Here is a 25,777-nt window from a genome sequence, read left to right on the forward strand (position 1 = left end):
ACACATACATTTTCTTCTACATTCATACCCCCTTGGGACAGGAGCATGTCAGAACATAAAAAGCAAAGTCTGTTTTGCAACACAGGCTCTTATTAATGCTTATAGGAGTCTCCTTCAATGGTGATGACACTGAATTGTGTTGACTCCAAAGACACATGCCTTGCATTGATGACATTCCCTAAAACCAGACTTAGATAAAAGCCACTTATTCCCTTGCACCCGTTCAGGATTACTGACTACTAGTTCTTGTCTCATGAACTTTCCTCTTCGGAATGTCAACAAAGGTGTTTTAGACATCATATCCCTTATTACAGGATGTTGGACCTGGCTTTTTGACAGGGACATCCCCAAACTTTTTGCCTCCTTCCTCCTATTTTTCCTGACCTGTTGTTGTTGGTTTTTGACCTCTGGGCACTTTACCACTGCTAACCAGTGCTAAAGTGCATATGCTCTCTGTGTAAATTGTACTACTGATTGGTTTATCCATGATTGACTATTTAATTTACTTGTAAGTCCCTGGTAGAGTGCACTACATGTGCCTAGGGCAGGTAGATCAAATGCTACTAGTGGGCCTGCAGCACTGGTTGTGCCACCCACCTCAGTAGCCCCTTAACCTTGTCTCAGGCCTGCCATTGCAAGGCCTGTGTGTGCAGTTTCACTGCCACTTCGACTTGGCATTTAAAGGTATTTGCCAAGCCTAGAACTCCCCTTTTTCTATACATAAGTCACCCCTAATGTGTGCCCTAGGTAACCCCTAGAGCAGGGTGCTGTGTGGGTAAAAGGCAGGACATGTACTTGTGTGGTTATATGTCCTGGTAGTGTAAAACTCCTAAATTTGTTTTCCCACTACTGTGAGGCCTGCTCCCTTCATAGGCTAACATTGGGGCTGCTCTCATACATTGTTGAAGTGGCAGCTGCTGATCTGAAAGGAGCAGGAAGGTCATATTTAGTATGGCCAGAATGGTAATATAAAATCCTGCTGAATGGTGAAGTCGGATTTAATATTACTAGTCTAGAAATGCCACTTTTAGAAAGTGAGCATTTCTTTGCACTAAAATCTTGTTGTGCCCTTCAATCCACGTCTGGCTAGGTTTAGTTGACAGCTCCTTGTGCATTCACTCAGACACACCCCAAACACAGGGTACTCAGCCTCACTTGCATACATCTGCATTTTGAATGGGTCTTCCTGGGCTGGGAGGGTGGAGGGCCTGCCCTCACACAAAGGACTGCCACACCCCCTACTGGGACTCTGGCAGACAGGATTGAGCTGAAAGGGGGCTTGGTGCATTTCTTAGAGACTCTTTGAAGTCACCCCCACTTCAAAGGCACAACTTAGTATAAAACAGGTCCTCTGCCCTACCTCATGAGACACTTGCTGGAGAAGAAACCTGAACCAGAAACTACATCCTGCCAAGAAGAACTGCCTGGCTGCTCAAAGGACTCACCTGTCTGCTTTCTACAAAGGACTGCTGCCTTGCTGTTGCCCTGCTGCCTTGCTCAACTCTTGTCTGGCTGTGAAAGTGCTCTCCAAGGGCTTGGATAGAGCTTGCCTCCTGTTCCTTGAAGTCTCAGGGCCAAAAAGACTTCTCTCTTTTACTTGGACGCTCCGTGCGCCGAAAATTTCGACGCACAGCTTGTTTCGCGGCGAGAAAAACGCCGCACTCCGACGCTGATCAACGCAACGCTCTGGGGACGATCGAAGATCCGACGCACGGCCTCGCAAGGACAACGCCGCCCGACCTCTAGAGGAGAAATCGACGCGACGCCTGCCGTGAGATCGTAATTTCAACGCGCAGCCCCGCAGATCGAAGTCTAGAGGAGAAATCGACGCGACGCCTGCCGTTAGATCGTAATTTCGACGTGCAGCCCCGCAGACCGACGCGCAGCCGGAGAACAAGCCGGAAAATCCACGCACAGACCCGGGACATCTGGTAATCCCCGCGATCCACAGAAAGAGACTGTCCACGCGCCGGAAAACGACGCCGACTTCCCCGCGTGGAAAATAACGACGCAAGTCCGTGTGTGCTGAGGAGAAATCGACGCACACACCAGTTTTCCACGCACCTCTTCTCCTGTGGCCCTCTGAGGAGATTTTCCACCAGAAACCAGGTACTTTGTGTTTGAAAGAGACTTTGTTTACTTTCTAAAGACTTAAGACACTCGCTATCACTTTTCAGTGATATCTTTACAAATTCGTATTGCAACTTTGATCGTTTTGACCTGAAGATACCCAGATAAATATTATATATTTTTCTAAACACTGTGTGGTGTATTTTTGTGGTGTTATGCTATGGTGTTGTATGATTTATTGCACAAATGCTTTACACATTGCCTTCTAAGTTAAGCCTGACTGCTCGTGCCAAGCTACCGGAGGGTGAGCACAGGCTGATTTTGGATTGTGTGTGACTTACCCTGACTAGAGTGAGGGTTCTTGTTTGGACAGAGGGCAACCTGACTGCCAACCAAAAACCCCATTTCTAACACAGGATCATCCTTAATAAGATGTCAGTCTCTATTATAAAATGCCTCTTATTTGATCATGCTGCAAGCTGTAACCAGTAATCATCAGAAGTTCTTAACCCCTTGGAGGGGGTTAATAAATCCTCGGGTGCGTCGCACCCGAGGATTTATTTTTTTTGTTCCCTGGGAGACACAGAAGCTCTTCCGTGTCTCCCCCCGCCCCTTTGTCACTTTGTGGATTTCCCCATCGGAGCAGGAAGCGGCCTTGCGCCTGCTTCCTGCTCTGATGGGGAAAACGGCCACAAACGGCCTTCCCCCGTTCGGGAAGGCCTCGTAAGAAAGGGGAGGCCTTCCTGAAAGTGTTTCCTGGCCCTCGATCGCAGCACAGATACCGGTGTAAATAGTCCTTGTTCTCACAGAGGTGTCCTAATCTCCACTTTTTAACCACATCAAACAGAACCTTTTATTAAATATTTACACAGGTATCTGTTTAGGTGTTTTTATTCCTTAGTTTAGCTGGATCCCTCTATTTCCAGAACCAGAATTAATTTACGCACTCCCTCCTGTTCCTTTAACAGTGAGGTTGAGTCCGCCCAGGTGGCACTGTCCTACCTGGGTGGGGTTAGGTGGTCATATGATGAAGCATGACACTATATAGTGTGTGAGACCACCTAGTCCGTAAAGGAAATTACCCTCCCCTTTTGTTCCCCACAGTGTCTTCCAGACCCTCCACAGCAACGTATTCAACTGATATCCCACCTCTAATTGAGGGTCACGAGGGATCTGGTGTTATAATTGATACACCACTGATCCATCCCACGTTACATTAAAAGAACCCCGTACTCCCTGTTGTGATTTCTTAGACTACGTCTTTTTATGCCTCTTTCCAGAGTGTCCCTAAGTCCTCGAAGGGGAGGAAGAGGATTTGGGGCTTCGAGATAAGTCTTACGACCTCCTTTACGGCCAGGACAGAGACCTTCTCAGAGTTGCACACGCCGGTGTTGCCAACTGCCAGGCTGCAAGCAGCTTTATGGTCCGCTCCCTCAAAGTCTTCAGCGCCATGGCTCGGCAGTCTGACCACGTCATGGTCACGCGCGAGGTGTTGCGTAGGATCTCATTATCCTAATGAGACTACTGGATCTTGGTGGCAGAATCACTTGCACTGTGGGGGACTGAGTCAGAAACCACTACAGGTGACACCTGTCGGCCTAATCCGGGTTTGCTCTGGCTCACTAGCAGTGCCTCATCTCCACCAAACTGTAGGGATGATTGGGCAACCGAGTGCATGACACAATTGACTCCTCAAGGAAATCGTGGTCACTCAGATTTCATCATTTCTCTGAGTTGCATTAGTCTCACATATACAAGGATAATCAGAGGCAGAACAGAGTTCAATAAACTTTTATTGAAGTAACTGCATCTTAAATAATAAAGCATGTAATGCAATAACTAGGACAATAAAGCAAGAGAGGATTAAAATTGTGACAAGGGGAGTGAAACATAAAAATAACACTACCATATTGTCACTAGAGTCGTTAAAATAGCCCTTACCTAGGCTGTTAGAGCACAGCATGTTAAACTCTAATTCTGCCCTTCAGGTTCCCCGGGAAGACATCATCCCTCACTCCTGAGCAGGAGGCCTGTACTCTACATAAGCAGCTGCAGCGAAGCACTCAGCAATCAGCATACAGTCGTGGTCATCTGGCTGTAATCTCCCTGTAACTTACATGGGTCAAAGCAGTGTTTTTGTAATAAAACAACTGATGTTCTAAGAAAGGATCCCCACATAAGAGTGTGTATGTTTCTATGAACACTATAGATAAAGCGTTACCACGTTTGCCGGCAACTTATCTTACTGCAGCCTTAAGAAAAGCACAGAATGAAAGAAATGTCTTGTTTTATTTTCTCTATCTAGCTGTTCTTTGCTTAGGGCACCGCTACGTTCTTTAACAAGACCGCAAATGTGGCTATTGTTAAAATAATAAAACGAAGCTGAATAAAATATATCTAGCTTAAAGTGCACAGCGGCAGGCTTAGTTTGATAAAACAACATGTATGAATCTATAACTAAAATGGCTACACAGCACCATCTCCTTGCCAGTTCAAACGTGGTTCACAGCCTAATTATATAGAAAAGCCACAGAAATATAACCTAAGGCATATATAAGAATGTCAGTAATGAAAACTTAAGACATTTGAGCATGTATAAAAAGGACAATTTAAAATTGTTAATTGTGGTGTTAAAAAGGCCGAACTTCAAGAGTCAGTCATTTTGGAAGTTGCTAATCAAATCCGGGATAATGGAAGACAGGAAATCTTCCACTTCGGCAGGTGTTAAAGTAGGAAGTTAACTGCCAAGGAAAACCAAGGAGTATTCGTGTTCCAAAGCCTGAGCTCCAGCCAAAGCGGCAGCATTCCGTGGTGTACCCAACCACATGTTTAGAGCTGCATCATCCACAAAGGGCACCACATAAGCAGCTTCCTGTACCAAACGCACCCTCAACGAGCATGTCTGGTAATGAGCCCTCAGCAAGAACATCTACAGATCAGCGTCCAATGAAAGCAAGCACTGCATTGAAAGAAACTTTCAGTGCATGTTTGAACGAGCACCAGAGGCACCGAAACATGGGCTGCACACAATGCAAAACCGGTCTGAATGACAGGAACCAGTCACACTCCAATTGCTCCAAAGTAGTGCATCATGCTTTCACGACATAGCTGCGCTGGTGTAAGCGCTTTGTCCTCCTTGTTGCGGCGGGACAGGCATTGCACAGAAAAAGTAGTAATAGCAAAATGCCACCTATTATAGCCAAAGTTATCAGAAATCCCCCGAAGATACTGGAGAATATTGAGTGGATGGCTGAAAGTATTAAGCCGAATATAGAGGAGAAGGTGTGAATGAAACCAGAACTAACAGCCTTAAAGAAATTTGCGATTCCAGAAGTACTGGACGCATTAAATATTCACAAGCTCAAAGTATCTAGGAAAATTAGTACTTAAAAGGACTATCTCTGCTGATGACCTTGCAACCTGAAGCGCATAAGTTTTGCTTGCAGATGTGAGCGCCACATGTTGACAATAAAGCCTTGAGTCTGCTCAGCTTGTCAAAATTCACATTTGAAGTAACGATATTGGGCCAAATTTCAGCTACTTCCCTGTCATGTAGGAGGAAAAAGTACGTTCCGCAGCATGTAACAATCTTAGAGACCGAAACAACAAACTATTCCGGCTTGCATACCACAACAGTTTTCACTATTGAGGAGGACATAGCTGCCATTCAAGAGCACCTTGAACGCAGGTCTAATCAAGGGGACTGGGACTCCCTTCAGATAACAAGCCAAATTCGCCGTCGAGGCGTTACACGCCCCATGCAAAGACAGCTGTTTACAAACTATCGAATGGCTGACAGAAGTCTTGCATTCACTACCGCTAAGAAATACATCTTTCATGCCACTGAGACATTTGTACGAGAAGGGTAGCTCCCACACCTCATAGATGTAACTATCTCCTAGCCTTCCATATCTCCCTACTGGGATGTGTTTTAAGCAGGACATGAATTGAAGTGTTGAAATAGGCAGATTAATGACCCGTGAATTAAACACTCATCAGATGGTATTTCAGCCACAGTAAAAGGCAACTTTTCTAATCTCTCAATATTTAACAAGGAATAAATTGCTTCTGTCTTAGCCATTAGAGGTTGCTGTTGCGTTAAATTAAATGTGGAAAATATATCCCTTGCGCTAACGTGTTGCCAGGGAACACGACCTGTCTTCAGTGTTTGTAGTGTCCAACCCAACTGCATAATGGACCTTAGTTTACTCTGTCCATGATGTAAAGAGGACATATCACTTTGTATTATGTCTATTGCAAAAGAAAGAATGTTGTTTAAGGTGTATATCCGGTCGGACAGGGTATTAATCCCATTATCTACAACAGCTAATGCCTTCTGTAAGTTTTCCTGATCTATTTGCTTTAAGCAGGCAGCAGCTTCTTGTTGAGAAAGCTTCCAAATTTCATTATAAACTGCGTATAAGAAGTGCAATGTTTTCTGGGGCCTAACAGGAAATCCTGTAAGTCAGTGTTATTAGACAGGAGACTGAGGTGTTCTTTAACAGCATCTAGTGAGGAACTCTTCAACCATTGCTGGCATAGTTTCCCTACATTGTATGTTGTTACTATACCAATATGTTCAGATGACACATAGCGAGGGTCAGGCATACTTTGTGGAGTTTACAAAACGTTTATTACACATGTTGGTACGTATTGGCCACAGTAACCACCAACCAGGACGTGAAAGTGAAGCATTAAACGTTCCATTATGGACCCATTCAGCAAGCTGATCTTCAGTTGCATTTATATACTTTTGCCATTTGTAAAATTTTGCAGGGACAGAAATACTGAGTGCATTCAATTCCTTAATTTTTGCGAAGCCTAAATAGCTTGCTGTTGTACAGTTTCATTTAAAAATATCATTTGAACAGGTATCAGGCATGCTCTAAATAAAGCTTCCTTCTCACTTATTTGCTAATTTATTTGTTCCCCACACACTTAAGTCAATCGACTTCAGCCAATATTCATTGCCTTCTATCGCCAACCAGGAAACAAAGGAATCCAAATAAATGAATTTCGTATTTGTCAACAATATATGTACATTTTCCATCAATGGCAATTTTAAATACTATGGCTCAGTATTTTTCACCTTGTGCCCAGGAAATTATACACATTTTTCAGAATATGTTTTAGAACTCCCTTGTGGTGGAGTTGGACAATGTTCCCATTGTATGTAATTAAAAATAGTCTTTGGGCTATTCGCTCTGTGAATGAAATGGTGTCCATAATAATTAAAGCAAAACATATCACCATAATACTCTTTACATTGATAAATAGCCTCACTTTCAAATACAGTAAAATACTGCAATTCAGTCATCATAGAATCAACTGTTTTAACATCCCAGTCATCAGAAACAACTCCGGGTATTATTACATCGTTCATTGAAAGTTTAAACACATATGGTATTTGAATAACCTCCGTGGGGTTGTATATATAAAATGCGACTTTATCTCAAACAATCCCATCAGGAATTGGTATAGCGGAAATGTTCACAAAAGTCAAGTCTCTGCGGACCTTGTGAGAAGAAACATTGGTTTTTAGGACCTCATCCACCAGTTCAACTGTTGATCTTTCAGGAAGATAATGACCATGTATTAATAAAAATACTGTTTTGATAAAGTCAATCCAAAGGAGGTAAGCTAATATAGTCAAAGAAAGCCACAGATAGTTCCATGGGAGATTAAAGTAATTTGTTTTAAGCCAGTTTATCAGTTTTCATGGTTTTGGCAGTTCAGGTGTAGAAGAGGCAAATGAGCCCGAGAAAGTGTTGTTGATGTCGGCAAAGTATCCAGAAGCAGTTTGCGCAAAAGCTGGAGGCGTATTTGTAGGAGGGGAACTGGTAGGGGTCTTCTGCAGGGGTTCACAGTAAATGATGCCATCCGTCTGTGTAGAAGTTGTGTCAAATCGATTAGTAATTTCTAAATCGTTTGTTGCAACAGATGTCAGTGGAACTAATGCAAGATCATTTTCCACCCTCCCCAAGCTCGGAGAGGTGACAGCGTTGCTGCTCAAAATTTGTAGAGGGACATCTCAGCCAGTAGTGAGGGATTCGGGAACTACTGGCTGCTCCTCTTCGTCTGCTGTGGAGGATCGGCCACCTGGTGAAGCTTGACATTGTTGATAGATAAAAATCAATTTTCTTTAGCACCATGCAACGGTGGTAGAATGACAGTTCTGGTACAGTGTATTCCCAGGAGTGGGACTGATGCACGATAAGAAGGACCTAATTCCTTTTTCACAGCAACTTTTTCACGTACTAGATCCCCAACCTTTGGAATCCAGCCGGTAGATGTTATTGGTACATCCTTAATTCCTGCTGAGGCAGCACTGGCAGAAGCGTTGTCGTCACAGAACTGTTGTAATTCCTGCAAGACAGTGACATGTTCATTTATGTCAAAAGGTGTTTCTGCCACCTCCATGCCAGGAAATCAAGATCTGGAACGTACATTTGAGTTCCAAACAAGCGCTCGTATGAAGTACAACCCCCCAGGGACCTTCTAGGCAGATTATTAACTGCTTTCTGGACTCCATACAGGTGATTAAGCCAACTACGACCCGTACCTAATACTCTGGCTGTTAAGCATTGCTTTAAATCACGGTTTTGTCACTCCACTACACTATTTCCCTCGGGATGAAATGGAGATGAGTATTGGAGTTGGACTCCTAACGAAGCCATGGCGTCCCTGAATGCCCTTGAGGCAAAAGCAAGGCCCTAGTCAGAGTCGAAAGCCGCAACTGCATATGTGCTGATAAAGACTTGCAAATCTTTAATAACAGTCCGAGCGTCAGCCGATCATTGTGGCCACACCGATTGAAATCTGGAGCAAGAGTCAACAGCGACTAAAATGTATTTGTATGCACTGTCCGGTGTTAGGGGACCACAATGGTCCAAGTAGACACACTGTAAAGGTTTGCTGGAACGTAGGAGGGGTGTCTGCGGTGGGCGTTTGACGGTGGAGCCCTTAATTTGTTGGCAGATGTAACAACAAAGGACATACTACTTCGTCTGTTTGTATAAACCTGGCCACCAATAACGTACTTGCAATAATGATATTGTAGCCGCCACATCAGCATGGGCAGATGCAACTCCCTCGTGCGCTGCTTTAACCAACTCTGTTCTTATGTCTTTATTGGGAATTACTCGAACTCTCAAACCAGGTATTTTTACTTCTGCATCAAGGAAGCCTCCCATTCGGTAGGAATATTTAACAGGAAATACTTTTGGAAAGAGCGTGCCTTCAGCCGTGGCTTTCACGGCAGCCCATATGTCAACGTCCAGTTTCGTTCCAGAACAAGCTACTGCAGCAACAGAAGACGTAGCTACTGCTAATATGGCTGCTTCATCAGCCAGTGTATTTCCAGCAACGTGTATTCCAACACCATGGTGTCCAAGTGTATGTTCAACGTTTAGTAGTGTTTACTCCAGATCCATTACTTTCACCCACACAAGTCTGTGTTTGATGGTGTTGCCTTTAGAATCTCTGAACCCATTCTGACGCCAGTAATACAGGTATTCATTGAAGGACTGGACACAATAGTACGAATCTCAGACAATCAGTGTTAGCTACGCAGCACCAGAGCCTTCACCAGAGCCTTTAGCTCTACTAGTTGTGCTGTTCAATCCCCTAGAGTTTGTGTGAATGTATGTTGAGGACAAAATGTATTATCCTCCATGTAGCCACTTACGATTGTGCAAGCAGCGGAGTACTGCTGCTTTGTGCCTATTGCTGATTGTGCTGAGCCATCGGTGTACATGACTCCTTGACATTGATCAATAGGCAGTGTATTTGCTGAACTGGATATTTTAGTTCATATTGCAAAAATTCTTGAGTTTGTAACTCTGGATAAAAAATATAGTCAACTTCAGTGGCTGTCAGAGACATTGCTCTTTGGATCCAACATGGATGTAATGCTTTAGCATTTGGAACGCTGGCTTTTGTAACAGCCTCAAGGGCAGGCATTGGAGATACGACAATAATGTGTTTCCTCCGGGCAGTGGTCTTTCTTTAATGACAGCCATCTGAACAGCAGTGAGAATCTTCTCACTGGGAGTAAAGCGTTGTTCTGCTGCTGAGTACAGATGTGATTTGTATGCACTCGGGACTGTCTCACCCTCATTGAAAGTTACATAGGTGAAACCAATGGCACCAGCAATTACTCAGATTACCAGATGTTTTTTATTGTCCCTTGTGTGTAGGTGTTGTGGTGCAAGCATGTCTGTTTGCAAAGCTCTGAGAATGCGTGTGTGATCGACTCTCTAGGATTTACTGGAAAAGTCAGGACGTATTAAGTCATATAGAAGGTTTTATGCAGGATGTGTAATCTGGAATATAAATTCTGCCAAAATGTAGGAAACCCAATAGTGATTAAAGTATTTTTAATGGTATTTGGTGGTTTTAACTGTGCGCATTTTTCCAATAATTGTGGCGCTGGCTCTTCCCTTCACTTGATAGCTTGTTTCCCAAAAAAAGGATGCTAAGGAAGGCTAGTTTTGTTTTCTTGAAGTTGAATTTATAGTCGAATTCGGCAAATCCTACAACACTGCGGGCTACCCATCTTATATGTTGCAGTAATTCATCATCCGTGAGATATCTATCTTCTACATAGGACAGTGCTTCAGGGTCAATGTCGTGCAATATTGAAGACACATGAGCCATGAACAGTCCTGGACTGTTCTTGTACCACTGTGGTAAACAACAGAATATTTTCTGGGAGCCTAGTACGTTGAAACTTGTTAAGTCTCTACTCTCAGGCGCTACATTTCGGCAGAAAAAAACATTAGAAATGTCCATTTAAAAAAAAATAATAATAATTCACACTATGTTGGTCAGTGCTGCGAGACTTTTGTATAGCATATGTGCATGTGTGACTATTTAAATGTCTGTAATCTAAGACTATTCTGTAAGAATGGTCTGGTTTAGATACTGGGAATAAGGTTTTATTAATTGGTGAGACACAGGGTTCAATTACGCCCTGGTACTCCAGTTGTGTGAGGATTTCCCTCACAGGTACTTTAGCATCATGTTTTATTGGATACTGGGGTTGAGGTTGATTTTTAATTGGAAGCTAAGGGGAAATCTTTATCCCACCCTACGTGGCTGCGATATAACGCGGGTGCCTGCGCCAATGCCCAATAAATAGCGTAGGATTCTGGGAGCTGATCGGGAATAAAGGGTGAGAAAGAAGGTTTGATACCATCTTCTCCATATGGGCAAGTACGGACAAATTCAGGTGGCCAATCCCTTTCGGCGAGTAGAATATCATATATGTTTACGACGAGGTCCCAAAAGATTGCGTTGATTGTGCGTTAAATGTCTCCTTCTAACTGTAACATTACTTTGTACACCCTATCAGGCGTGGAGACACGCATGTCCGCAGTTTCAACTTGTAAGAAGTCATCAGTTGCTTTCACCTCCAGATGCTCTTGAAGATACTGGTGAACTATTGTGACCTCTGCCACGCTAATAGCACTAATGCCCACTTCCTGTTCTTCAATAGACCCCTCTGCTTCAGCGGCATGACGAACTGCAAATGCTGCCACTTTTTTCTTTCCAAAATTGGGTTTTTTGTTAGGGAAGTTTCTCTTCTTTTTTAACAGAAACTTCTGAAGAGTGTTGTGATTCCGGTCTCGGTTTCACATACTCAGTTCTTCGCTCTGGCCGCCCACCTCTCTCACTGCGTTTTTCCAGTGAGTCCTGAAAGGAATGGCTTTGGCGTATATCAGTTTATTGATATCTGTCAGGCATTTCAATATTATCTTTATTTCTGAGATTATATCTATTCTGTGGGGTTATCCCAGCGTTTCTTAGAACCCTCAGGAGCTTGCTTGGTAGAATCTTTAATAGATTTACCATGAAACTGTTTTGTAGGTCTCGCCCCTAGACTATCTCGACCAATACTAGAGTAGGTCTCCACGATAATCTTTGGCAGCTCATGTTCTTGATCCTGTGGAGGAACATCCTAGAGCCGCATGCGCACTGCTAGCGCAACTGCTTCCCCTTTAAGGTTACTTAACATAATTGAGGATACTGTGGCAAAATTTCCCATTAGCTGTATCCCAAAGTCCAGGGCCGGGGCAGCCCTGTATTCATCTTAAATTTGTTTTAACACTTCCGGTAAATTGGCAAGTGTCGGTGTACTGTGTGCTGTAGTATAGAGCGTGGCAAATACCATGCCCCAAGTATTGCAGTTGTCTACTGTGGGAACCATCCCAACTGGGAAGCAAGATAGTTAATATTCTATGCTCAGCCTGAGGTCCTGTATGGGGAAATGCTGCTTCCATGATTTTTTTTTTTTTTTGAGCTAACCAAAACAGAATCTCTTCCCATTTGGCGGGTACTTTACCCATGATCGAATGTACAGTCGCAGGATTAATAGCACTTACTGGGTATGTATGTAATGTTTGCATTACAAACTGTAATGATAGTCTGTATATTGCCGTAAGCTCCGCATATAAGCAACGGACTTCAGCTACCGTCATGGTCACTACAGCAGGGTGAGGTGTAATGTGGCCAATAAAGGCCAGGTAGGACCATCATTACTTAGAGGACCTAACGTGTAGAATTGTATGGGGTAAGGCGGCATCAAGCCAATTATTATGTTCTTGATAAGATAGAGGTATTTTTAGATATGCATATGCTCCGTATTGTGCAGGTATGTTTGCAGGTGTATAGTGATGAAATGTATTTGTGTTCCCATCAACTGCTGGAAATGTGACCCAAGAATAAAACATTTCTGTTCTAAAGGCTGGATGAGCCTCAACAATAAATGTGACTGGACCCCCCTGGGCTGCTGGCCCCTGGGCCAATAAACGTGCAGTAAGGGGTGGTCGCATAATGACTGCAACTGCTACCTGTTGTGGATTCGCCATGATGAATGGTAAATTTTGTTCAGATAAGCACACCAAATGGGGATTATCCTTTTAAGGGTTCAAGCTTGAACAACCTATTGCGTTAGTTAGGTACTCACTACTAAGCTGAGGAGGGAAATCCTCAATACCACAGACGCCTCCGTATATAGTACTGAGGAGTCTTTGTATGTAGTGAGACAGGATACTCAGGAGGACCTGGAAATTAAAGCCTGACCAATCTTTGGCGGCGCCATGTCGCATAGGCTCTCATCCTAATGAGACTACTGGATTTGGGTGGCAGAATCACTTGCACTGTGTGGGACTGAGTCTCAACCCACTACAGGTGACACCTATCGGCCTAATCCGAGTACGCTCCGGCTAACTATCAGTGCCTCATCTCCACCCAAGAATAGGGATGATTGAGCTACCGAGCACATGACACAATTGACTCCTCAGGGGAATCGTGGTCACTCAGATCTTGTCCGTTTCTCTGCAGTCTCACATATACAAGGACAATCCAGAGGCACAACAGAGTTCAATAACATTTTATTGAAGTAACTGCATTTTAAATAATAAAGCATGTAATGCACTAACTAGGACGATGAAGCATGACAGTATTAAAATTGTGACAAGGAGAGTGAAACATAAAAATAACGCTACCATATTGTCACTTGAGTCGTTAAAAAAGCCCCTACCTAGGCTATGATAGAGCACAGCATGTAAAGCTCTAATTCTGCCCTTTAGGTTCCCCGGGAAGACATCATCCCTCATTACTGAGCAAGAGGCCTGTAGTCTACATAAGAAGCTGCAGCGAAGTGATCAGCATTCAGTCATGGTCATCTGGCTGGAATCTCCCTCTAACGTACATGGGTCAGAGTAGTGTTTTTATAATAAAACAACTGATGTTCCAAGAAAGGATCCCCACATAAGAGTGTTTATGTTTCTATGTACACTAGAGACAAAACGTTACCACGTTTGCTGGCAATCTATCTTACTGCAGCCTTATGAAAAGCATAGAGTGAAAGAAATGTCTTGTTTAAGAACGAAGTGGTGGGCTAGGCAAAGAACAGCTAGGTAGAGAAAATAAAACAAGACCGCAAATGTGGCTACTGTTAAAATAATTAAAGAAAGCTGAATAAAATGTATCTAGGTTAAAGTGCACAGCGGCAGGTCTGGTTTGCAAAAATAACGTGTATGAAGCTATAACTAAAATGGCTACACAGAGGCTCTACAGGCAAACGAGGTGGGGGGAGGTCAATGACCAACATGGCATGATGACAGGCACCACACTGTTTTAACCCTGCCTTTCTCAGTGACCTCCTCGACACACACACACACAAAGTAAAACTCGACAGTCAAAAAAAAGGCCTGTCAAAAAGCGACAGACGGGTAAGCTCTTTCCGGACCTGTGCTTACTAGTGTGGAAAGAAAGTATCTCGCACCTGGGTAGAACCTATATAGGTGCCTGCGATGTCACATCTGGCACCAGTGACGCCCCACGCAGCCGAATGGAGCCACCCAACGGCACGCGCAAGGGGTATTGCGCAGCAAAAGTTTCCGGATCCAACTTGACACCTGGAAAAATAAAAGGTAACGAATCTGCAGCTAGAAGTCTCCATCAGATAGATTATATATATATATGCATATATATATATATAATCTATACACACACTCGTTATGTTACCAGTGTTTTCATAGCGCTCTTATCACCCCTGAAAGCATCCATGTACTGTGTAGCCAGCGTGTAAGGCCAGCCTCACACCCCAGCCACATATGATTTTAATACTCATTTTTCCTAGAAAAAAATGAGTCCGGTAAGCCAAGGCCTGAAAATACAGTATAGGCTTCTAAAAATAAACACTAACAAATGAACTATTTGGAGGGGCAGTGACAAATTAATTACAAAATGTTTATGAAGTCAATACCAACCTTTGCGCTTTAGGAAGTTTAATGAACGGAAAAATCCAGAGGCAGCTCCACTGCTGTTGGGGAGCTTGGGATCCACCTCTCCCATCAACTGGGCAAATTCTGTCCCTGGCAAATCAATTAACCGTGTGATGTTACTAACCACCAGCTCAGTGAATATCTCCGGCTTTTCATGTCGCAACTTCTCCACAAAGAAGTCAGGGTTAAATATAACCGGCTGGTTCCGAAGGGAAGCCTCATTGCAGATGACAATACTGCAAAGTGTATCACTGCAGGAAAAGCAAAACATTCAAGGATTAATAAAAATATATATTGAATGAATGTGAACAGCTATCAATAACCAACTTTTTCAATAGCTCACTCAATGTAAAATAATGCCATGTAATAATAATAATAAAAATATTAAATGGTTTTAACATGGTACTAATACCATATTTCATAAATCTGTAAACCACAAACGTGTAAGCTGCTTTAGACAAGGTACTGTAAAGAGGCCTTCAGAAATAAAATAACTGAATAATTTTGAATAATGCCATGAAGTCACATTAAAACAGGTGCGGAAAATGTGGCTACAATTTGGTGAATGAGAGCAAAAATTGTCCTGGTCGGGAAGAAGGGGCTCAATGCACCCAGAGGGGTTTTGCTTGTATGGGGGTCACAGAAAAGGGGGAGCTCCACCAGTACCCCACAACAATATTGCCCAGAGATAGGACAACAAAGTTTTGGCCCAAATGTGGGAGAAGATGTCACAGTACTGGCACTGCAATGCCAAATTAGTGTTTAGGGCTAGTGGTGGGGAACTCATGAGAATTTTAATTTTTCCATGTAAATAAGTCTCTACCTGATGAGGGGGTAATCTTGCTCGTGGTTTCCAGACCAGTAGGCAGTTTGGCCTCTTATTGCCAGGCACTATATGAGTTGATCATCAATCACCTGCCATAGACCCATACTTGATTACATTATGGAGATGATACAAGTAAAGATTGAAAGCAGGTGAGTTATTAGTTAGGATGGGTGGCAGAGTCTGCCACAAACACTAAAGTTGCTAACCTGTTAGGTCCAGTCAAAGGTTTCAGTAATTTAAACCCTTGATAGTTGTGACAGAGAGTAAACAAGTTTGAATTAGAGACATTATGTAAAGCATTTAGACGTACCAAAAAAGTTAAACACACAATGTTAGAAATTGGCTTATTGTTTGAATAGGAAAAACAAAAAGGTGATGGATGAAACGCTTGAATTAATCTCAGCCATTGGCAATCGCTTGGGCCGCATCCCAATCCATAATTTTCTTACCCAACATGCCACCTCAGTTTGGACCCAGTCATATGCAAATCAGTCTTGACCCTGCTCCTCACAGGAACAGTCCAGCCCGAACTTTCAGGCTAGATCCTCCCTGAACCAGAACTCAAGCAACCTACGACCAGTTTCACCCTAGTTAGGGCTATTCCGTCAGGTATAGCTTGGTTCCAGTGGAACAGTGAGCCTGAGAACCACATCTGGGCATACCCACCACACTTAGGGAAGCAAAGGCAAAACAGCAAGATGATGGGTGGAATACTTGAATTAAGCTCAGCCACTATCAATCACTTGGGCCATATCCCAATTCATTTTCTGCCCACCATGCCACCTCAGTTTGGAACCAGCCAGATGCAAATCAGTCTTGACCCTGCTCCTTGCTCCTTATTGGTACAGTCTAGGCCAAACTGCCCAGATGTGGGTGCCGTGCATACTGTGTTGCTCGAACAAAGCTTTACCCAGTTCATGAGCCCATAATTAGAGCAAAACCAGTCCTGGGTTGCTTGTGTTCTGGTTCAGGGAGGACCTGACTTGGCAAATCGGGCTGAACTGTTCCGTATGGAGCATGATTAAGGCTGATTTGCGTATGGCTGGGTCTAAACTGTGGTGACATGTTGTGCAAAACAACAATGGATTGGGATGTGGCCCCGAATAATTACTAGTGGCTGAGATTAATTCAAGCATCCTATCAATCACTTTAATTAACCCTTTGGTACTTTGGCACAAAAGCAGTGAGGCTCAACTCAGAGGCAATTTGTAAGTGTTTATTGCTGTTTGTGTGCTGCATAAAGTGAAAAGTCAACACAAATTAGAAGAATAGAATTAATTTAAACTACTCATTTGACATCATATGACAAAAATCCAGTCAGTAGAACCAGACTTAGGATTTTTTAAAGTTTAAGGTACAAACTAGCACCCTGAAGATCAAAGCACTAACCGCAGAGTTGAGAGTCAGATACAAAAAGTGGACTGGGCTCTGTCGGTACATATCTTCGGACGTAGAAAAATTTTCAAGGAAAAGTGTTCTGAGAAGTTAAAGTTTGATGGGGCAAGGCTGCAGGCAGTGGCTGAAGGAGCGTCATCGGGGAGCCGTCTGATGAAACCGCAGTGAAGACTTCTTCATTCGTATTTAGACATTTTATTGGCAGTCACAAATCTCCATCTTGACAAAGATGGAGGCTGTAGCTGACGAGGGTTCCAGGAAGCCAGATACCTCTTTGGCAAAAAGCCGCTGGACAGGATTTGCTGAAGCTGAGACAAACGTAGTGGGAGCTATGTCAGGATGACCAGCGATGCACCTTGGGAAGATAGACGATCAAGTTGGCCCCCATCTTCCCTCGGTTAAATTAAATTAAAGTCCCAAATTATGGATTTTGGCTATCTGGGCACCCTTAGCACTGCAACCGTGGTCCAGGACTGGAGGGCCATCACTTGGGGGTTAGGACTCAATCAATCTGGGTCCAGGTGTGGGTTCAAGATGGTTGGAGCCTTTTCTGTCCCTGAGGTTTAATCAGGAGGCCATCCAAATACCCCCTGGGGTCACTCTGGTAGTTTTGGGTTTCAGGCGATGAAACAGGGCTCAAACGGCAGGTCACACCTCTTAGACTTCAAGGCGGGCTCCAGGCGGCAAAGCAGTCCTTCCAGGTGCAGTAAAGTAGTCTTGTGGCGTACACAGCAGGCCAAACCAGCAGGCAAGGCTTTGAGAGCCCTTCCACAAGTCAAAGTTAACTGAAGATTGGGTCTGGGGTCCTAATTTTATACCTGGTGCCTTCTTTGAAGTGGGAGACGTTTTTAGAGACTTCACTTTGAACTGTCCCGTTTCCTCTGCCCTAGCTTTTGGCTGTCTGCATGAATAATGCAGGGGTGACAATTCCTTTATGTAAAGGCAGAGTACAGCCTATTCAGTTCCAAGAGAGGATGTGCCCAGCTCTGCCCCCCATTGTGCCAGTTGTTGGTCCACCTAGTAACACCTAACCCATTAATTGTGTAGCTGTCTGGAAGGAATAAACTAAGTCCATTGCCAACTACAACCTAGGAACAGGTTGCAGGCACCAAATACAGTAGGAAAATGCCAACTTTAGAAAAGTTTTTCAGAAAAAAGGGTAGCGATGGAGGTGGGGGGACAGGATCCTCAAAATATATACATAACATAGTACCCCTTACACCATAGATTAATTACATATTTTTGTAGGCTACGTAATTATACCCCACCTCTTACCAAACTTATTCACAAATCCTGTTATAAAACAATGTTGCTGTTCACAGCTGTCCTCCCACTTCTATATTGCTGTTGCTTACATAAGTAACACCAACATATGCCATAAAGAATATTTTATCATGAATTTCTGATCACTCTGTTAGCAATATTCAAAAGGCACTGAACAAAACTACTTTACGTGCCAAAATGCTCCTTGTGGAAGAGCGAATGCGATCACTTACAGTAAAGCCAGACAATAGAGAGAGAAATAGAAGTTTAATAAAAACAAAATGCCTTGGTTAATGCCAGACCTAATTAGGGACCCTATTCTTAAAGGAAGTCACAAAAGTGCACCCATGGTATGTGTCTTTGAATTAGTGGCTTTCATGAATTCACAAGAACTTACAGAAGTAGACCAGGAAATTGGACTCCTAGAAAATATTTGAGAACTGTATTTTAGCACCAGCAAATATCCATGTGTAGATTTGCTCATGTGACAATCTATTGAGCGTTTACAAGTTCACTTTCCCTCCAACCACTTTTTCAGAACCCTGAAAGAACTTCTACTTCTGCCATTGTCAGGAGTAAATTTCCAACCTCTCTCATTATGGGAAAATATTAGAGAAAGCTGGTGAAAAATCTTAAAACATGCAAGTTAGTAGGTTTGAGGACATAAAGGCATACCCAGCCCTTGAACTGTTGCTTACTGCTTCCCCCACCCCCAGTATGTAGATCTGAGAAAAGGTGGCAAAATAAGAAAATTGCTATAGTAGGGATTGAAATTGCAAGTATTCAAGCCCTACTATAGTAGTAACCCTGGCATAATCAGAGAGGCTATTATCAGAGCTCTTATATAAGGAGACTGCTGTCATAATTTGTCACTGCAGTACATGGCACGAAAGGGAGAAGTAGATTTTTTTTCAGGACAAGAAGATTTAAGAAGCAACATGTTGCATGGACAAGTAGATATTTCATTACATTCCACACCCCTGACAAAGTTCCAATGGTTGCGGAAGACCGAGACATAACCACAATTTGAGGCCAATTGAGAAGTGGCATAGTTCGGATGCAGTGAGAAGGTTGATCCACTAGGGTCTGGAAACTGGGAAGTTTGAAAAAGTTTCTAAGTCGCAATTTGAAAATTGACTTTGTTGTTTTCCTGATGAAAAACACTTCTTCACATGGCACAAACCTGAAATTTAGTCCAACGCCACAGAACTGCCAGTCTGATACTTTCTGCAATTGGTCACCTTGAAGGACAGGTTTTGAAAAAGTTTTCAAACTTCTTGTGGTGGCCAAACAACTATTGGAGTATGCTTCTAAGCATCTAGGACCTCAGAGAGAGCATTTAGAAATGTTCATGGCATCAGGAAGTAAGGAACAGCAAAGTCCGGTCGAGGTCCAGTTGCCAATGGTCAGTGGGGATTTTTCAGCTTTGATATGTTCGTTGAGCCACCCAGGAACTAGCCTTATGATCCTTGGAGACATTTCTGTCTTTGGATTTCAAGTGAGAGGGAGTTCAGCCTCCTCAGGTCCTTCTCATAGGTCATAGATGCCAAGTGCAGCAGGTTCAGTCCACTTGAAATCCTTTCACAAGTCCAGCAGTTTCCTAATTAAGGGTCCTTGGGATGCCACATTAATGATTGCCACCAGCTACTAGGTATGGATGACTCCTGGACACTCCCTAACGAAGGGGGCAAAAATCCCCAGTAGCAACTCTACCCACTTTTTCAGTAGTTCCTGTTTGCCTTGCTGCAAACAGGAACAAAAGGCCATATGCTAGGGCATTTTCAAGATGGCAAAAGACTTTGGCTCCAAGGGCTAGGTGTGTATATGGGAGTGTTGTAGGGAAATGACTAGTGTCCTCCCACATCGAACACTAAATTCCAGTTTGAAGCAGGATCTGTACCCACAATAATCCCAGGGAGAGACATCTGGTGGGACAAAAGCAGGGTTCTTTGGCAACCAGACAGGTGATGCGCAAGCATTGTCTTCGCTCCCTTTCAAGTGCCCCCCAAGTGTTATGTGTCAAGCTGGATTTGACAGTGAGGTGTCAACAGTATGTCCACCTCTCCTGATCTAAATATTAAGTGGAGTTCAGAGCAGTCAACTCCGACTATTAAGGTCAACCAATTGTTTAATTGTGGGAGGCATTTCACACCACTTCCCAAGCTTGAGCAAAGGCTGGGAGCTGTCAGAGACATGTACTAATTAGCTTTCTTGCAGCTGAGGCAGGTAAACTGTAACTTTCAAATAGGTATGTTTCCTTAAGCTTTATTATTATTTTTAAATCATTTAATTTGATTTTTAGTAACTGTTAAAAAAAAGTGCTTTATTTATTTTATTTTTTACCTTTTTCCTATTTCAGAGATAGCCATAATATTACTTTAATAAGTATTCTGGTTTTCTACATACGACAGCTAGGAGCACCACAATTAAAATTGTTTTTATGGCCTTGTCACTCTAGAAACATGGTAACATTTGTCTACTTGTCCCACTTTTAAGTAGGAGGGTTTTTAATTAATAAAAGAGCTATTTTAATGTGTCACACAGCAGGTATAAACTGAAGCAGTCAGACTACAATGGTAGGCCTTAACCCATGTTTTACGGCGGAGGGGGCGGGGCAGCGAGGACGCCTGGTGAATGGTGAGAAATGATGCACTGGTCTGAAAACAGGTGGAAGGGAAATGGGGACTTGCGATTTGGAATCTGAAAAATTAGGCCACTATCAAGGTTACTGGAGATCGGAGCATTCAAGGTCTTCTGCCAGTTACCACATGTAAGGAAAAACAGTACTAAGGAAATGGCACAAGAGAAAAAGGAGCAAAATAATAAACACAGCAGATCAGAGGAAATACAACAGTCTGGATGGCATTGAGGTCACAGAAAATAAAAATTCTAGAAACATTTAGCTGTACACACTAGATGGAGAAGCATATGACGCAGGTTTATGACACAATTCTCCTATGATGCTTGGCCTTACACTTCCTCAGTGTTCAGGCAGTAGTGGTAGCATGGAGCACCTGGAGATGTCCAAGAGACTTGTTCAGATTCAAATATTAGACATCTCTTTTGAAACAAAAACATTAGCCTTGGATTGGTCTTGTGACAGAAACTCTCTAAAATTCAGAAGACTATTTACAGTGATGTGAATTGCCTAGAAGCCGGCTGGCATGGTAACTTTTAGATTTCCCTTGAAAAATACCACAAATATATTGTAACACTGATAGACATGGAGAGAAGCAAACTAAATACCCGTGATGATTAAGGAAATACCAAAGTACTTAGGAAATAAAAATAGTGAGGAGTTTGAAGTAACGGCTAGGCACACCAAAGTTGTAGAAAAACAGCAATATTTATTCTATCCCCGACAAACTTGGTCCTCGCCCTCCAGTCACACAATATCGGACTCCTGGAGAACCACCGGCACAAAAGGTTCTATTTCGCGTGAACAATGCTAACATTTTGCATATTAAAGGCATAACACATGTATGAAATACTTGTCATTAGATACACCAGTTCTACCACTGAAAAGCAGCAAAGCCACTTGTGTCCATATAATTGCAATGACGATTTTAGAAGCATATTTTTGCCCTTTCCCCGATTTCATACTAACTGAAAAGCAAACCAATACGTAGCCGAGCACCGGAAGGCATTTTTAAATATGTCTGTACAATATTTGTGGAATACGGAAACGTCTTACAAGAATGCAGACAGCTTTCGGAATGGCATGTTCAAAGCGGAGCATAAAGGAGAAAAACGTGCCCTCGCAGCTTCCAGCAGGAAAGACGTTCTGGCAGCCCAGGCAAATGCCAAATATGTATGCCTACTTATTACACACAAAGGAGCATTATGTTTTCAGATTGAGGCGTATTGACTCATCTCGGCCTCCAAAAATAGTCTGCCAGCAGCGGGCGTGGCAAGGGGCTATCTGCGCAGCAGCAAATATTTCCAACATAAGGCGCCACGTCTAACCAAAGCCTACAGTAGTTAGTTGCGAAAAGGTGCAAGTTCCATTCAATTTCATGCAAGGAGCAGAGGCATAACTCACACTGCCAATTCCGCCCCTCCTCTGCAGAACATGCCGGCCCCCACCCCCCAGAAAACACCTGAGACATACAAATGACATTTACTGAAAGCGGGGCTCCCACCGAAGCGTGCCCCCTCTCCGTGCACTGTTGAGCCTGTGCTATGCCCCTCACTAGAATACATACTCTGGAACAGTGGTCTCCAAATTTTCTAATGCCGTGCCCCCCACGCCCCGTTGAAAAATATAAATAGTTGCCCCTCTCAGAATTGTTCACAAATATTTTATAAAGACGGCAATGCTTAAATAGGTCTACATGTGTTTAAACATTGCAGTTTAGTATGGTTACCTTTTTAAAAATGCAATGACATGTTTCTTCTTAACACAAAACACTTAACTGTGTAATGCTTCTTTTGGCCAGAGCCTGGCGCCCCTCTCCCCGGGGACCACTTGACACCGCCTCCCCAGGGCGGTGCCGCCCCACAGTTTGAAGACCCCTGCTCTGGAGTCTGCACATTGCAACGTTAACCTTCAAACGAGTGATGAGGCACGTGAAGCAGCAGCGCACCTGTAAAGACGGAGACCGGCAGTAACAGGTAATATTTTATTCTAAAATATGCGGGGACTTTACAGGAGCAATGTCGGAACCGCTCCGTTCATTCTGATCCTTTCCTTCCTAACCGCCACCTTCCGAACCCCCGTCTCGTAGATCGAATGTGAATGTCAACCTTTCACATTCGATCTACGCACCACACATCTTCCCCTCTTATCAACAACAACAAAACAAATAACATACTTAAAATTTGGAAAATACATATAAGAGAAAATACATAATACATGTACCTCTAAAGGAAATTAATTTTTTACATTGAATTGGAAGCATTCCCATTTAGTTAACTTCCCATCACAAATTCATTGAAATGCCTTGGTAATTTCCTTTCTCTCAAACTTTTAGGAATAGGTATCACGTCATCCTCCCGATTCCTAGATTCAAGACCACGGAATTCACCGCCTCCTTCACCTCTGTCTGGCCGCGCATCCTCGTATCCCCACAAATATCCACTCTCTTCATCAAAATCTTCACACCCAAATTCCTGGGGAATGTTACTTGCTTTAAACAAACTCACATGCCGCAAATTACGTACTCTTCCATCCTCAAGCTGAACTGCACCATTCAATACCTTCACCACTTTCATAGGGCGTGACCATCTCGCATTCCCTTTATTTATTAGCCCAAAATTCTTCACACGTACGTACTGTCCAACTGCCAAGTTTGGCATATTTTTTCCACTATTGATTTTGCTTAAAACTTTGTTTTGATACTCTTGCACCCGATTTCTCACAGAGCTAAAGTCTACCCCACCAAAACTTCCTTGCCTTCTGTTCATCAACCACCAAGGGATTAGTTTAGAAGATGGTTTCCGACCCCTCAGTAACTCAAAAGGTGTTTTTCCAGTGACTGAATGTGGCGTAATTCTGTATGATAACAACATATTTTGGATGGCCTCCTTCCAAGACAAATTAGATTCTAAAGCTAATTGTATAGTGTCCTTAATAACCTTGTTGAACCTTTCAACCTGACCATTGCCTTCAGGATGGTATAATGACACCCTCACATGATTTACCCCACAGCTCTTCAAAAAGGAACTCATCTTAACAGAAGTAAGTTGTACACCATTATCCGAAACAATAGTTTCAGGAATTCCTTCCCTCGCAAATACATCTTTTAAGAATTGGATCACAGTATCAGTAGTTATATTGCCAACCATACGAACCTCTGGCCATTTGGAAAAATAATCAACTAGGACAATCGCATACCCTTCCTTAGCAGGTAAGTTAACAAACGGACCCATAAAATCAATTGCAACTTTGCGCCACGGGCCATCAGGCAACTCAACCAACTGTAATGGTACCACTAATGGTTTCACAGACTTATCACTCAGTACACACTTACCACACTCTCTTACCCAACGATCTACCATACCATCTAACCCCGGCCACCAAAAAACTTCTTTGATCTTCCTCCTGGTACTTGCCATGCCACCATGACCTTCATGTCCCAACTTAATAATGGTATCACGCATACCATAGGGAGGCACAATTTTATCACCTCTTAATATAATATCATTCGACACAGACAATTCCTCTTTAATCTTCCAAAATGTACTGCTCTCACCTCGTAAACTACGTTCTGATGGCCATCCTTTCAAAATAAACTCCTTCACTTTCAACAAAACCTCATCCTTCTGCATCTCTCTCATCCACACGCATTCAGATAAATTGTCATGCACATTCCCATTTTGCAGAAACATAGCATCCCTATAAGTGAACGCAACATCACACTCTCCATCATCAATTTCCTCGGCACTACTATGCGATAGTGGTAACCGAGACAACCCATCTGCTACACAATTACTTTTCCCTGGAAGATGCAAAATCTCAAAGTGATACATTTGTAATTTGGAAGCCAACCTTGCCAACCTAGGAGTGAGGTTCCTTCCCCCTCCCGCGCTCAAAATATTAATCAGAGGTTTGTGATCCGTACAAATTTTAAATTTGCGCCCCCATATGTACATCCTAAATCGTTGCACAGCCCACGTAGCGGCCAATAACTCCTTCTCAATTACAGAATAGTTCCTCTCTGCTTGAGACAGAGTACGAGAAGCATATGCAACCACCCATGTGTCTCCTTTCTTCTTCTGAGACAAAACCGCACCAATACCATATGCGGAAGCATCTACTGCTATAATACATTCAGCAGTTTCATCAAACGATTTGAGACAAGAGGCATTGACAATTTCTTTCTTTATAGTCGAAAACTCCTTGGAATGTATCTCTGTCCAGCAGAACGTCGCATTTTTCCTCAGCAAGGCACGGAGGTTCTCCACCTTGGATGCAAAGTTTTCCACAAAGCGAGAATAAAACTCTGCTAGGCCTAAAAATGATAACAATTGTTCCTTGCACCTTGGTTCTGGAGCCTCACTAATAGCTTTGATGTGACTAACCTTAGGTCGAATACCATCCTTAGAAATAATATGACCTAAATATTCCACGTGGCTCTCTCCAAATTTGCACTTTTGATCCTTAGCAGTTAATCCATAGTCACTCAGTGCTTGCAATACTATTTTTAAGTTCCGGTCATGCTCACTTCTGTCGCGACCATATACTAAAATGTCATCCTGGAATACCTTTGCCCCCTTAACATTCGAAAGTATTTTGGACAATTCCCTCTGAAAAACTGCAGACGCACTAGCCAATCCAAACGGCATCCTTTTGTACTGGAACATCCCCTCCGGTGTAATAAAAGCTGTACAATGTTTAGACTCAGGACTTAAATGTATCTGGTGATACGCACTTGCCAAGTCGATGGTTGAAAATACAGTAGCATCTCCAATAGACGACATCAATTCC

The 25,777-nt window shown here is 43.1% G+C and overlaps 1 protein-coding gene across 5 annotated transcripts in view; it reads right to left on the minus strand.

The window, feature by feature from the left end:
* The window catches only part of ARHGAP19 (Rho GTPase activating protein 19), a 223,159-nt gene that overhangs the window by 165,589 nt on the left and 31,793 nt on the right, over window positions 1-25,777 (minus strand). For all 5 annotated transcript variants that reach the window (XM_069239608.1, XM_069239607.1, XM_069239606.1 and 2 more), the window contains exon 2: window positions 14,850-15,115. In XM_069239608.1, the coding sequence (XP_069095709.1) occupies window positions 14,850-15,115 (266 nt within the window). The remainder of the gene's footprint in view (window positions 1-14,849; window positions 15,116-25,777) is intronic.

Source organism: Pleurodeles waltl, chromosome 6 (genome assembly GCF_031143425.1).
Source record: "Pleurodeles waltl isolate 20211129_DDA chromosome 6, aPleWal1.hap1.20221129, whole genome shotgun sequence".
Classification (NCBI taxonomy): Eukaryota; Metazoa; Chordata; class Amphibia; order Caudata; family Salamandridae; genus Pleurodeles; species Pleurodeles waltl.